This window comes from Anopheles gambiae, chromosome 2 (genome assembly GCF_943734735.2).
Source record: "Anopheles gambiae chromosome 2, idAnoGambNW_F1_1, whole genome shotgun sequence".
NCBI classification, from domain to species: Eukaryota; Metazoa; Arthropoda; class Insecta; order Diptera; family Culicidae; genus Anopheles; species Anopheles gambiae.
The window spans coordinates 85,284,553-85,299,806 of NC_064601.1; the positions used below are offsets into that span (position 1 = coordinate 85,284,553).

The following is a 15,254-nucleotide window of genomic DNA, read 5'->3' on the forward strand; positions in this document are numbered from 1 at the left end:
TTAGCATTCGAAAAAAAGAAAGCACCTTCACAAGTTATACTTTTCGTTGATATAATGATGTTTTGTTTTTGTTTCTCTTTATTTCAGTGTACAATGATACAGTAGAGTTGTTTGTTTTGTCATTAATATTACTTATTTTCCGCTTGATTTTTCCCCTTTCCTGCCCCGATTCGACACGTATTATTGAAATGGATGAACAAAGTGTTTTCGTTCCTCTCTTTCTCGCTCTTCTTCACCTTTAATTACCCATTCTTCGCTGAGATTCGAACGCTCCTCTCGGGAGGTGGTTTGCGTCATGATGTCCTTCCCTCCTTTACGTTTGCCATTGCTCTTGAAGCTGCGGTGCAGTGCAAGCAGCTCTCGCTAGTATTACAGTTATTCACCATCTACAGTGTGTTGTTTTGCATTAACGGGGCCGTTACCCAGTGTTGGCTTTGCTCGTGCTTTAGTGTGTTCCGGTTGGTTCTACCGCTCTACCATTTGCATTCGAATTGTCCGCTTCACAGTGCCTTATGTATACATAAGATGTATATGTATATATATTTATTGTGTATATATAATGTATAACTAGAACTAATGCTTCGTGGCTATATCGACCCGTGTTCATCGATCAAACCCACATAGTTCCCCCCTTCGCTTCACCACACCTTTTCTCTGTCTCTCTAACTGATTCCGATCACTTGTTGGGCTTACTACTTTTTTGATGTATAAAAATAATATGTTTTTGTTGTTTAGCAGCTTCACGGTTCACCCACAACACCGCTGTGGGTGTTTTATTGTAAACAGTGTTGTGTTAGGGTTTTCACCGTGGTTTCACTTTTTTAGTTTAACGTCGAGTTTTAGATTCTTCCATTCCAAGATCTTCTTGTTGATTTGTTTTCTTTTTGGTTAGTAGGTTTAGCTTGTCGCATAAGTTAATTATATGTGTGTTTTAACCGTTAATTACGTTCTCTTAGCTTATCTGCTGCATTCTTCCACTTGTTTTTTTCTTGTTTTGCTAGAAGCTAGTTATTGTGTTTCATCATCATCATCCTTTCGAGGTGATTTGCTTTTGCCAGTTAGGACACATCGTGGTTAACCTATTATTTTCTCTCTCCACCACCGGCGATGCTCGGTAGTGATCGATTACATCGGCGATCTAGAAATGTTCATCGTAGTTGCGCATTTTTGCTTTTTTTCTTTCGCCTTTTCGTTTTCGAACAGTTGTTTTTGATTTTTAATGAGCGCAGAATAAAACCTAAAATAGTGTTGGTTGGATAATTTAAATCGCATCGTGGCAGAGAAATGTTTCCCCAATACACCAAACATATACATACACACATTCATTATTTACATTAACGTGTTAACAAAAGCAGGAAAAACAAGTCTTATTATATATAAAACAAACAAAAAATATTAGAAAACAAAAAAATGCAAATAAATAAGCTAAAAAGTGAACAAGGGTTTGAAAACAATAGAAAGATATTCAAAATGGAAAAAAGAACGGAAAATAGGTAAGTTTGTAAGAAGAAAACAATATTATAAATAAGAAAAAGGGGGGAAATAACAAATAAACGCAAATTAACTGCAGAGAGTGAGTTGCAAACATAAATTAAATAAATGTGGTAAAAACTAGGGAAAAAAAATGAAAAAAACAGTATAAATAAACATTGGACAAATAGCAACCATTAAAGGAGTAAAGGTTTCAAAAATAAAGATAGCCTCTGTTCTAAGGTTTGGTTTACGGTACACACTTCATCTTTCCCCCTTCATTCTCTTCCTTGCTACATCCAAGTTTCTTTTCCTGCATACACAATCCACCCGCTTTTAGTACTGCAAATCATACTTCGTCTTTTCTTCTGTTTACTTCCAATTGTTACTGATCTTTGGTGGAAGACTGGTCCGTATCTAAGCGGACGCGAAAAATGGATGATATTGTGATATTGTATCTGCACTGCAACCTAACACCGAATGTCAATAGTTTTGGCCCTATCAGTTGCAATACATTCAACCGGCCGCGACATAACCAGTAGGAACCGAGCTTACCGATTTAAGTGCCATTGTTTTCTTGTGTTTGTTTTAGTGTTGTTGTTTACGTGTACGCATCGCCCCCTCGCCATCCATCTAGACCCAAAAAGGTTCGGTTTGGTTGATTTCGTAAGTTAATTGTGATTATTGTAAAGTGACGGCAGCAGAGAAGGATACACATTACAATTCTATAGCTAGCTTTCCTTTGCGCACGTAAAATGTAACACCACGTACACCACACACAGCTCTCGGAGTGTGTGTATGTCTGTTCCGTTGTTGTTTGTTTTTTGCTTTGTTATAATTACACCACATATGAACCACCTACAGAAGACACATCAATAAAAGAGATATTTTGCGCATTTTCGACTTCTTGTCAGTCTTTACCGGTTCTTTGTTGTCGCAAATGACACAATGATGTTTCGTCCTAAGGGATAATATGTTCGGCTGGATCATCCGCTAGTTAGGTTTTGTTGTATGCATGTTTTAGTTTGAGCATTTCATGTTACTATTTCCTTCAAGGTAGTGGTGGTTGGTACACAGATGAATCGTGAGTGAGTTGTGAACGAGATGAAGTGGATTAAAAACTGTACTAAAAGCTGTAGCCATTTGATAGTGTGCGATGAGCCACAGAGAACCTTTCACTTTTGCAGCGTGCCTTGCGATTGGATGCAGACAGCCGGCTTTCAGACGCAAGTCTTACAAGAAGTTCTCTATAAAAGCTGCAAATTGGAGCATTCTATAATCTTACTACCCCCCACACACTCCCACCGTCTGATAATTGGCTGTAGTTGGACGAATTGGTTGCCTTCTTCCCTAAAATGCTTTTGTCCTTTCTGTTATGTGTTTATGTCGCCTTTTAGGGGACGAGCAGAGTTTAATTTCTTGTTGTGGGTTTACTACTAAATGAACTTTCATTTACTTTATTATTCAGTTACGTACCATGTATATCATTATTTCGGTATATTGGTATGTCGGTTATAAGGCGAGTGTGGAGATTGGCAAATTCAACACGGGTTAGACAGTAGTTAGTACTCGGTATAATACGAACGGGATACGAATGGTAAGTCTTTTTGTTTAACTTTTGCTTTCAATGTTTGATTTTGCATGTCAACAGCGTGCACTGATTGATTGAATACAACAGGAAAATTTCTTACGTCGAGAATTATGCTGAAAATTGATATATTGGGTATGATGTGTGATAGAGGATGCTCCCTCTTTCCCTTTCTTCTTTTACTTCACTTTTGTATAGCTTTTCACAGCTCGCTAATTCTGTCTGCTTGTATTATTTGTTGCACTGGTTGTTGCATTACGCTTGCGATTTTTAGTACGCAATTCCGAAAAAAAAACAAAAAACAGCTCTTAGAACTACACACTGGGGGGCATACAAGGCTTCATTGAAAAGTGTAATCATTTAATGCAGAAATCGGCAAAAGAAATAGGAAATTCAAATATTTTCAGTTCGCTCCTGATCCAAATAGGAATAATGCAGCTATCAATCGTTTCAGCACAATTTTAGCACAGTTTTGCTTGCCATTTATCCGCTCTGGAATCGGTTCTATTGAATTGATCATTTTAATTATTTGCTTCATCATTTGTTCTTTTTTGCCCAATGAGAAACACATGTGTACTAAACAAAATTCATTAATCGAAAGAAAATTAAACAAAGAGAGAGAAGGAAAAATAAACAACTACGAAACTCGAAAATGATAAATACCTTAACCAGCCTTCAAGGTACCTGCGTTTCTTCCGCACGAAACTATGTGCGACGGATCAATCTTCTCGCCCCGCAAAAACACACACACGATATGCATCTTTTCTTCAGCCTATTGGGTTACATTCAGCTCAGTAGCTTCTTACAGATAAATGTGAGTGACCGTTAACTTTACATTTCGTATCTGATCGGCAATCCAGCGGTATTGGCTGCTTCCATTTGGGGAAACTGCATCGCCAACACAAAAACAAGAAAAGAAAAAAACTCAAACCGAGCGCACACGCTCTCTAGTCTCTCTCACGTGAGGTGCGCGCGCGCGCGCTCGCACACTTTTTGTATACATATTCTATATTCCTCTTAGGTGGGTGTGTTTTACTGGTGTTGGCTTAAGCGCGGTAGTGCAGTTCGGGAGGGTGCGTTAGAAATCTAATGGATTTTTGGTGCACTACGATCGTTGATCGTACGGTTGCGTTTCAGCGTAGCGCCACGCTTTATCTGATCCATAAGCGACTCGTGGCATATCCGTGGGTCCGGCTGCAATGAGGGGAGAGTTAATATTAAAAGAAAAAAATCGATTAGAAACGGCGTTTGTTTCGATGGCGCACTGTTGATTCGGTGTGATTCGTTAAAGCACATCAGAACGCGCAGCGGAAAAAAGCGTTAGGCCAAATATGAAGTATAGTAAAGGAGATACAAAAGGCAATGGGTGTAGTAAACAGTAACGAGGTAGATAAAATACATTCGCACATATGCACAAACGCGGTGCGGGCAGCGCCCGTAGAGCAGCGAGGTGTATGGCTACGGATGCGAATAAAAGATGGTGATCTTCCACCGCAAGATTATCGGAATTAAAAAATATGTATATATTTGCTGATGGCGGAAAAGCGAGTTGAGCGGTGAGAAGTAATAATATATTAACATTGTGATTATGCTTCCTAAATATACCGGTGGACCGGTGTTTTGTTTGCGATTTTTTTGGTACATTTTGGTGTCATCACAGTACGATTAGAAGCAATCGCGTTTTACTTAAGGTGAAGGGAGAGGGAATGAATAACCAAAGGCTCATGGGGATAGGAAAAATAGTTAATAAAGAGGGATGATCCTTATTATTATTTTGTTTTTGCTGTGTTTGAAGGACGTAAAGTCAAGCGTTTGGCTGTGGTGGACGACATGAACATTCAGCTTTTTTTCTCGTTTTCTATCGCTACCATACTGATACTGTGTGTATGTGCAATACTAAACATTACAAGTACATTCGTAACGATCATTCTGCTACACGCTGAAGACAAATTTATATCGAACCAAACAATGTTCATTGTACAAGTGAACTAAAACAACGAAATCTGCATGTATGTCAAAACAATCAAGAACAGATCGAATATTGGTTATTTAAAAGCACACTCCATTATATTGTAAAATAGAAAACCAAACAAGGAAACAATATAAGAACGAAAAAGGGGAATCGAATGCGGCAATTAGTTTAAAAAACAAAATTACAAAGTTAAAGAAACAGAAAACAAAATTAAGGAACGAAAACAAAATCACTCGTTCCAATGTAGATGGAAACTACAAAAGCTTATACGCATCCTGCCAACACATCCGTAATACAGCTTATGTGCGGCAAGACGCTTTAAAAGCATGTAATAAAGGTGAGAGAGACGGATTAAAGTGACAAAAAACAGAGCCAAATCATGTTATATTGTTAGACGAAACAAAAGATGAACAATAAAACAAACTGTATGTGTGTTTATGAAGGTGTGTGTGTGGTTCAAACACACATCGATTTACACGCAATAATTATTTTTAAAAAGGAATGATAAAAATTGTAACAATATCTTGCACAGTCACACTTTCTCACCTCGCGGCGGAACCCATATCTCGACCGTGTCAACGAATTTGAGTTCCATTTATTACACTACACATATGCTTTTAAAAGTGAAACTGTTGGCTATAGTACCGCTCGCCGTTGTCGTGCTAGCGTGTTTGTATTGTTGTTTTTTTGTAATAAATTGAAACAAATAAAAAAAAACACAAGAAAAGAAAAGAAAATTGGTAAGAAAAGAGAGGAAATACCGTTTGATGTGTGTACCACGGCAGAGAAGACTGCAGCAAACGCACAAAACACGTGTTTTTGTCTCGTTGCCCGCTTTAAATATGTATACATCCTTTGTCAGCTTTGCATTGAATGCTTACCAGGGCTTTACTGTTGATCAGATTCCGCACGGCAAATGCTTTGCCCGATAGTCGCTGTTCCGCAAGTCGGGCATTTAGATTTTCCAGAAAACCGGCACTAGTTTTGGCGAGCACATTGTGCGTTGGACCGGATGCTGAGCCACCACTACCGCCAGCGGCACCGTTATTGTTTTTTGCCGAACTGTTGCGACTGTGATGATCTGTAGGAACAGGGAACAGAGGCATTGCCATTAATTACTATTTAATGGAATTGATTTTGGAAATCAAATAGCATTGCTGTACATGCGGTTACAAAATACAGTATTTTTAATAAAGCGCAAATATATGTAAGTTCAAATTTACCAACCGCGTACTGCAGCAAATGAGCAAACGCGTACATTTTTGATTTACGAAGAGTGATTGATTGTCGATTGGGAAAATTATATGAATTTCAAATTACGAATAAGCAATTACGGCTCATTACTTTACAAACACACGTCAAAGTATAAGTTTGCACACTAAAAAATGAGAAAATAAATCCACTGAATTTTAGGAAACAATTCTTCAAGTGGGAATGCATGTTACTAAAACATGAAAAATGCAAACAAAAATGTTTAAAATAAGAAGAAAAAACAGAACGTAACGGAACAAAAAAAAAACAAACAAACAAAGCGTAACGTTCGGCACATATGATATATAAAATATATAAAACAAAATGGCAACAAACAACGACAAAACAAACGAACAGCAAACACACTCGGCAACGGAAAAGAACGACAAACAAAAGCGCACAAACACAGTCAAGAGTGTTGTAAAAACGGATTGGGAGGAGAAAATTACTTGTCCGATTCGGGGTACTACTGCCACTAGCGCCGCCCCCACTGGCCCCGTCGTCATGGTGATGACGTGTGCCTTTGCCAAAGGACGAAGGTGAGTAGCTACCGACTGGCATGCCACCACCACCACTACCGGACGACGTTTGGACGGAACTGACGAACGGGTTCGTCGAGACGTAAATGTTTTGCGTCGGATAGCCACCGGCACTACTACTACTATTGCCACTACTGCTAGTAGCCCCGGCGGGTGGTAGAACATGACCGTACTGTGGCTGCTGTTGGTGTTGCTTGTGAGGCGCCTGTTGCGATTGCTGCTGCTGCTGTTGTTGGTAATAGTATGGCGAGGATTGCGGTTGCTGCTGGTACTGCAGCGGCTGATGTGGTTGTTGCTGCTGCGATTGATACTGCGTTTGATAGTATTGCTGTTGCTGTTGATGCAGCTGCTGTTGCTGCTGGTAGTGCTGCTGTGAAGTGGGCTGATTAGAGGTGGAATAGATTGAATGTTTACCCTCGCGTGGTGGATGTGGCGGGGGCTGCTGCTGCTGTTGATGCTGTTGGTAGTACTGTTGTTGTTGCTGCTGCTGCTGCTGCTGTTGAAGGTGTTGCTGATTATTGTTGTACGCTCGCGGATCGACCGGAGTGGACCGTTGGTAGATCAGCTCGTTGCCGGACTGTGCCGTCGTGTAACCGTAGTTGTTTGCCTGCTGCTGCTGCTGCTGCTGTGACTGTTGGTAGGGCACAGGTGACTGCGATTGTGGCGTTTTGTTCGGTGCTATCTTGGCGTTTAGCTGTGCGAGGAAGCTACTGTTTGGCTTCTGGGGACCTGTGGCAAAGAGAAGTGAAGTTGCGCAATTAGCCGTTTGCCCGAATGCGCGTTGCACTGACTCTACCCTTACCAGGACTTGAGGTGCGGAAGCTGGACATGGTCGATAGCTGTTTCGGTTGTGCGTATATTCCTCCCTGTTGGTGGAGATTCGTTTTCGGAGATCGGTTCGATAGCTAGAATCCGGGCGCAAGGTGATCATACGATCCAAAAATTGTGAAAGTATTAGTAATTCGTATACAGTAGTAGTAGGGTATTAAGAGAAAGAAAGTGAAAGGATGAGTACCGGCTTGTTACTATCAGTGGCATGGAATGAGTTTGGTGTACTGGGGTGGTGGTGATGATGGTGTTGAGATGGGGGATAGTGTGATTGGGGCGCAGTCACTGCAGCAGCTGTAGGAGCAGTCGGGGGTAATGATGATGTCGTGCTTGGAATATGATCATGACCATGCTGCCTGTTGGCGGGCAGTGTACCGTACTGGTTGGTGTATTGCTAATGGTAAGAAATTGATGGATGGTGAACAAATAAGCGAACAGAGGTTTAAGGCACGACGAAACACACACACACACAACATGGAGTTCTCTAATTACCGTAGGAGATCCTTGATTGGATGGAGGGTTACTCTGCTGCTGAGCCCTTCGCAACACGCCCGGACTGGCCGGGGTGTGCCTGATTTCATTCAGTGCCTTCACCGTGCCCGCCACATTTCCTGAAACTGGATGGTTTATGGGTGAGAAACAAAGAAACATTGTTCCGAAGGAGGATATGGTCTTAATCACACTTCGTTTCTAACTGCGTATATCGCAATGATTTACTCCATTTGGGAATTATTTTTATAGAGCGTAAGTAGGTTTAGCAGGGTCCGATTTTACACCGGGGTGCATCAAAGTGTCATGCAAATGAAATAGTGAATCTATTCGACGCCTGACTGAATCAATGATGCAGCCACAAAGAAAAGGATGAATGGGAAATACTTGTAAATCATACATCTAACTCAACAGTTACGATAAACGGACACTCCAAATGAGTGTGCATACTACCAGTGCTGCAAAATGTCATGAGCATCACGAGAATTTCACAAACGAAAACAATGAACATATCCGTGATAGCTTGATGCTCATTGCTGATACTCAATGAAAGTGCGTCATGACATACCGAACACGACATGCGAGTGCTTGAGTCAGTCGGGATACTCTGACTCACAAGCTGAGCTTAATGTCGGGGCAAGCATAATCATGATTTTTCCTGGCTGTGAACAGTGCTGCCAAATGCCACTGTTTCAGTCACCAGCACTCATGTCTGAAACGAAGCTCAAATCAACTGACGTACACAACTGAGATGATCAGAGGTGAGACTCAAACAGTTGGAGGCTCAATCACATGCTTGGTGACATTTTGGTTTGTCTGTTGGGTCAAACAGTGCGAGAAAATAGGTTTATTATGTCTCTTGGAACCACTCGCAAGCACCGCATATCTCCCATGACCATCGCGTTGACCACCGACACAAAATGTCACGACCAAGTGACTGACCAAGAGTTGGTTGCATAAAATGTCACAAAGCATGTGATGGTCGTAACAACTGTTTGAGTCTCACTTCTGATCATCACAATAGAGCTCGTGACGATGACATTATTTTGTTTCAGCTGTAATTTGTCATGACTATGCCAGTGATTTTGCAGAACTGATCAACAGTAAAAAAAGTCATGACAAGGTGACTGACCAAGCGATGGTCGCAAAAATGTCACGAAGCATGTATTGTATTGTATGTATTGATCACACCAATCGTTATGAGTATCACCTCTGATTATCACAATTGAGTACGTAACGCTGACATGAATTTTGTTTCAGTCAGTTTTTTTATGACATTGCCAGTGACATTTTGCAGCACTGCATACTACAACATGAGCTTAATGCGTCCCTCTCAAGGCTTTTTAAAGTACATCGATCGTTACGCAAAATGAGAAAAATAACATAAAGTAAAAAGATGAAGAAGACAACGCACTACTAGGTGAACTTCCGGCGGCCGAATCTAACAGATAAGCGGGTGGTGGTGGTAAACTTTCTGATGAGGTGTAAGCTAGGCTTTGCTGGGCAAGATTTGTGGTTGTGGTGGTGTTGGTGGAATTCTGTGGAAAAGAAAACGAGTACAAAAAAGAACAAACAAAAAGAAAAAAGAAAAGGAAAAAAGAAAGAACGGAAACCGGTGAGTCGCTTCTGGCTCGAACGTCCAAATCGTACTGTACCTACAGTTCCTACGCTAGGACTAGGCGTTACGCTTGAGCTGCGCCGGACCGGCGGTGGCGGCTTCACCGTATTGACGGACGCACGTCGGGTGACACGGGTCGGTCCTGCAAAGGGAGGTTTAATTAGGGGAGAGCAGGGAGAGTGGAAGGGAGAAGGATAAGAACAAGCAAATTAGATTATTATTTTTAATACACGCTAGTCAACGGGGCGTGAAGTGAAGAAGTAGAAAATAGTCGTAGCTGCAACAGGTAAATACAAATCCAATTTTGGGAACCTCTGATCCCTTGTTTAGTATGTGTCAAAATTGTTAATTTTTAAACCATAAGTTTTATCTTTCTAACACGCGACACTTGAACAGTATTTAGTTGCTACAGCTAAAGGGACATTCAATAGTGAACTTTTCATTCGTTTTCATTGTTTTATGAAGACCGTACTACAACTTATAGATATGGCGATGACTGTTGAAATGTGTATGTGTGATGCTCTGTATGTATGAACATGAGAACGGAACTGAGAGCAACAAATTAAACCCAACTAGCAACAGAGAGTACATTGCAAACGCAAAGAGCAAACACTGAGACAAGGTGTGATTGATAGGCGGTGAGGTATGATGCACACATGTATTATAGGACTAGGGCGCAAACACAGCAAAAACACGGTGAAAGAAAGACAAGAAAACAGTGATAACACAATTGGAACAACATAATGTTTTGTATAAGGTAATATAGTAAATTATGAAACTATACAAATTAAAATTAAAGTCTGGTAAAGAAGAAGAATAACAACAATAAATGCTTTCTTAACAACATAGCGACAACATCATGTAACGAAACTACAATTAAAAACACAAAAACCTAATAAACAAGGAATATGCACATCGGTCGGGTCGTTCGACTACTTGCAGCTAATCATAATTAGTATACCACGCGCGAGGCTGTTCGTCTGCGAGCTGTCCCTATTGATCACATAAATTAGGTTAATGAGGTATGAACGATGCATGATGGGTGAAGGTGAGCCATAGCATGAGAAGAAGTCATGGTGGTTGATAAGTGTTGGATGCGACGAGCGTTAAATGGAGGATGCAAAATGAGGTATTATAATACATTACAAAATGAACGAACCAAAATACGGATGTGGGAAGGTCGGAGGAAAGTGAAATGAAGTGAAACAAACAAACAAACAAACCAGATAACGATGCAGGTCTCGGGGTGATGGCGGGTTTATTGCGATTGATACGATCGTCGTACGGTGGTGCCGGACCAGCGCTCGATGGTGCGTGATTGGACGAATTGGGCGCCACCGCCGGGTCATTCGCTTCGGCCGCCGCCTGATGGTGGTGGTTGTTGTGGCCATGATGATGATGATGCTGTGGCGACGAGTTTGCCGTCACGGGCAGCGACAGGGACGGCGTTGGCGACCGGGAACTAATGCCAAAGAACGATGACATCGAGGCGGGCGATGCTGGCCGCGAGGTGGTCACGCGGAACGAGCTTAACCGTTGCTGCTGCTGCTGATGCGAATTGTCGACCGGCGTACCGTTCAGCTGCATCAGTCCGCTCCCGGTCAGCAGATCGTCCGGCGCATTGTTGAGACTGTTGCGGCTCGTGTCCTTGCAGCGCAACACGACCACCTCGCTACGGTTCTGGCTGTAGTAGTTTTCCATCATGAACGAGGGGTTCTCGAACCCGGTCGCGATGCCATCGAGCCCCTGCGTGGAGCCACCGGCGGACGAGCCGAGCCCGAGCCCGATCGAGTGGTTTTGGTGTTGATGCTGCTGCTGCCCGTACGCTGATGTGCGGTGGTAGTGGCCGCCCGTGCTGGCATAATCGGTCGTGTCGGCAGACTGCGCATTGTGGTTGCTGTACTTGGCCGCCAGGTTCGTCATCGAACCGTTCGTCTCGTCGGCCGCTTGATGGTTGCTCAGGTACTCGTCCAGATTGCTATTGCTGGAGGAGATCGACGACGGTAGCCGACCACCACCACCGAGGGTAGTGGTTGGCTGTTCCAGCAGCTGCAGACCGTCCTCGGCATCGTGCAGGCTACCATTGCGGTGGCCGGACGCTAGCATACCACCACCATGATTGTTATTCACACCGTTCGCTAGGATCGTGTCGGACTCGGATGCAGGATCGCCCGAGCCCGATCCGCCGTTCGAGTACCGATGGCGGGCGTGCTTCTGTGGCGGATGGTGTGGATGGTGCTGCTGCTGTTGCTGCTGCTGCTGCTGAAGTAGCAGAGCATTTTCGTGCTCTCTTTGAAAGAGATCTAATTCACCAATCAGATTGTTTAGTTCTTCGATCGTTTGCTTGTCGATGCAGTCTAAGGCGGAGGGTGCAGGGTTGCAGAATTTTTTGTTTTTTTTTTTTTGCGATTTGCACACAAACATACCCACGCATATGTGTGCATTGGAGGCAAAAGGCGAGTGAATGGGTGCATTTTTGCATTGTTGCATTGTTGGTCAGCGGTGAATAATTATATAGGCAGCATTGAGTGAGCGAGCACGGGCACAGCAGCAGTAAACGCACGCACAACGCATCGGATCGGAAGTACCACCAACGAACAACCGAGTATGTCGTTGAGGGGCGGAGGTGTTTCAATGCGCATTAGAATGGATATTTGGTGGGTTGCAAAACACACAACAAATCGAATGTGCACGTGTTGCGTGAGTTTTCGATGGTGCAATTGAGCGTTTTTTTTGCAGCGGGCGCGCGCGTGTATTGTGGATTATAACGAAAATGAGCAGGACGCACAGCAGGAGGCACATTAACACATAGCGCGCGTGTGGGTGGGTACAGATACATACAGAGACAGGAAAGTTACAAAATAAGAAGAAAAAAAAAACAAAATGTAAATGTGACAAAACAAACACAACAAAAACAGGTGAATAAACAAGACAAACGGAAAACGGTTAGAAATGAAAAAAGAAAAGAGAAAACGGATAAGAACAAAAAAAAAACAAACAAACAAACGACAAAACACAACAAAAACACGACAATCGATAGAGAACATACGGACATAGGTGCAAACAAGCGTAGGAAAGATGAAAGCGAGTGAAGTGGAAGCAGCGAAAAGGTGAAAACAGTGTGCAAAACATAAGAACTGCCAAAAAAAGCATGATAAACCTCTAGGACGTTTACAACACTAAACGTAATGCAAATTATGCAGCAAAATGCTACTCTTATTATCTTTGGGTTTTTCATGCTTGAATTTTAAGTGAGTTTTTCCTGTTCTGCTGTTATTTATGTATGTTTTTTGTGTTAACTATTATTGTTCTCATGCAAATGTGCAGTGTAAAAGTTGCAAATAAAATCAGTTTAATGTTTTTGACTGTTTTGTATGTCTTTTCTTGTAATCTAGAGATTTTTTAGATTCCTTTTTTGCTTGTAAATATTCAATCTCCTTTCACATGCATTTCAAACGTAACTCGATGCAGACTTCACGAGAAAACAGTGTATAGCAAATGTTTCCGCATGGCAACAGACGAAAGTGTTTGCCAAACGTGAACTTTAAGTGTCGTTAGTTAAATTTGCTATACAGAGAGTAAGAGAGAGAGAGTTTACAGAGATAGGAAAAAAGACATATGGATGGGAAGAAACGAGGATGGGGACACACGGGGCAGGAGGATGGCGGCTCGTTCGCTTACCTGCATCGCGATCCAGCTGCAGCTGACCGGCGGATTTGTAGATTTCTTCGTTCGTCCGTCGTCCGTACAGTGCGTTCGGGTCGTTGTGGCGCGTCGAAAGGGTGGCGGGCGACGTCGGCACGCTGAGCTGCTGCTGCTGCGGCGGCGGTACCGTCGGCTGATGCAGCTGGTTGTTGTTGATCTGCTGCTCGAACAGCGACGTTTTCTCTAGAACTGAACCGGTACGTTTGAGTATATCTTTGTCCTTATCGAGCACGCTTTTGGGCGGCGCGTCGGCGGTCCCGCCGACGGTGGAGCAGTGGGGAGGAGATGGTTTGTTAGTAGAGCTAGTTGCGGTGGTAGTGGTGTTGGTGGTGGTGTTGTTGGAGGAGGAATTGTTGCTAGTATCGGAAGTGCTGATGGTGGTGGTAGATGTTATGTTTGCGGACGCGGAGGTGGTGCTGATGGTGTTGTTAAAATGCTCCTCGTTGTCATCGATCGTGATCGTGTGGTTGGAGGAAGTGTCAATATTACTTTCGCTTGGTGTGACGGCCGCGGTGCCACCGCCCGCCGACGACGGTGTCGTGCTGCGGAAGCCGAGATTGATTGTGCCGCCGCCGGCGCAGCCGATGCTGCTGTAGTTGGGCGTACCGGGCGACCCGGTCTGCGGCGTGTTCTGGGGCGTCTGGGTACTGCAGGCGGACACGTCCGGCGAGCTGATTGCGTTCGTCGCGTTCGAATCGGGCGAGATTAGCGAGGAGGCGGACGAGAGGACAGGCGAGTGCAGTTGCTGTTGCTGTTGCTGCTGCTGCTGGTATGGGATTTGGGAATGGGACTGCAGTGATGCCGCTTGCTGGACGTTATTCGTACTGGCACCTCCATTGTTGCCGCTTGTTGATGTGTGATGATTGTTGTTGTTGTTGTTGTTAACATTGTTGCTGTTGTTAGTGGTTTTAGAAGCAGCCATCGAAGCCAGTTCCGTCATATTGACGTAGGTGGGCTGAAGTTGTGGGTGTTCTGTAACAAATGTCCGTTTCGTGTGCGATTAGTGGGAGGTTTTGTTTTATCAGTTGGAGATTGGAGTTTCCTTTTTAAAAGGAGCACTCATAGGGAGGGTTCCATTAGTATAAATTAAACAAAGGATCACTCCAACGTAGAGCGCAACAGCAAACAACACGCAAAGCTTTGTATCGATTCGTCACCGAAATAATGCGACATTTTTCGTTCATACCTTTGGTAATGTGCGCTGGAATCGGAGACGGACACTGACGCGGCACGTTGGGATTGGCATTCTTCACGGAAGTCGTTGAGAGTGGTCTCTCGAGGGAGGAGCAGCGCTAAAACAAACATAAAACCAGTGATTAATCTTGCTGCTAGCTTAAGAGACGCTAGGCTACACTTCGCACACTTACCACTGGTAGCGGCGGTCGGCAGGCAACGTTTGCCGGCGACTTTTGCGTTTCGGCGATCGTTTCCGGGCTCTGGAAGGTGTACACCGTGAGGGCGGGTCGCTGGTGGCCCTTCTCGTAGGCGGACGAAATCGTGTGCGGACGGTCGACGGTTGACGTTGCATCCTGTGTGTGCGGTGGCCACGTTGATACCGCATGTGATTGACTAGCTAAGGTGGAGGCCTGTAGCAAGCGGGGACAGGAGGGCCCGAGTACAGTGAAATGGGGAGAGGAAAAAAAGGCGATAGAACATTGCTTATCAATTTCGGTTCAACCATATGGCCCGCTGTAGGGCCGCCCCGTTGCAGGGAATGTGCAAATTTTGCAACCACCAGCGGGGGCCTCTCTATCAACAAACTGTTTCAGCTATAGAGTCACACAAAGCGCACCA

The 15,254-nt window shown here is 43.6% G+C and overlaps 1 protein-coding gene across 20 annotated transcripts in view; it reads right to left on the minus strand.

The window, feature by feature from the left end:
* Positions 1-34: 34 nt before the first annotated feature.
* LOC1276193 (uncharacterized protein DDB_G0283357) overlaps positions 35-15,254 on the minus strand; it is a 77,576-nt gene continuing 62,356 nt past the window's right edge. For 4 of the 20 annotated variants that reach the window (XM_061652391.1, XM_061652390.1, XM_061652393.1 and 1 more), the window contains exons 8-17: positions 14,828-15,046; positions 14,647-14,752; positions 13,437-14,432; positions 10,979-12,112; positions 9,797-9,897; positions 9,552-9,675; positions 8,141-8,265; positions 7,836-8,042; positions 7,623-7,725; positions 6,125-7,549 (exon numbers count right to left, since the gene is read on the minus strand). In XM_061652391.1, the coding sequence (XP_061508375.1) occupies positions 6,342-7,549; positions 7,623-7,725; positions 7,836-8,042; positions 8,141-8,265; positions 9,552-9,675; positions 9,797-9,897; positions 10,979-12,112; positions 13,437-14,432; positions 14,647-14,752; positions 14,828-15,046 (4,323 nt within the window). In that variant the 3' untranslated portion in view covers positions 6,125-6,341. The other 16 variants (XM_061652405.1, XR_009765580.1, XM_061652408.1 and 13 more) reach the window with 16 other exon arrangements.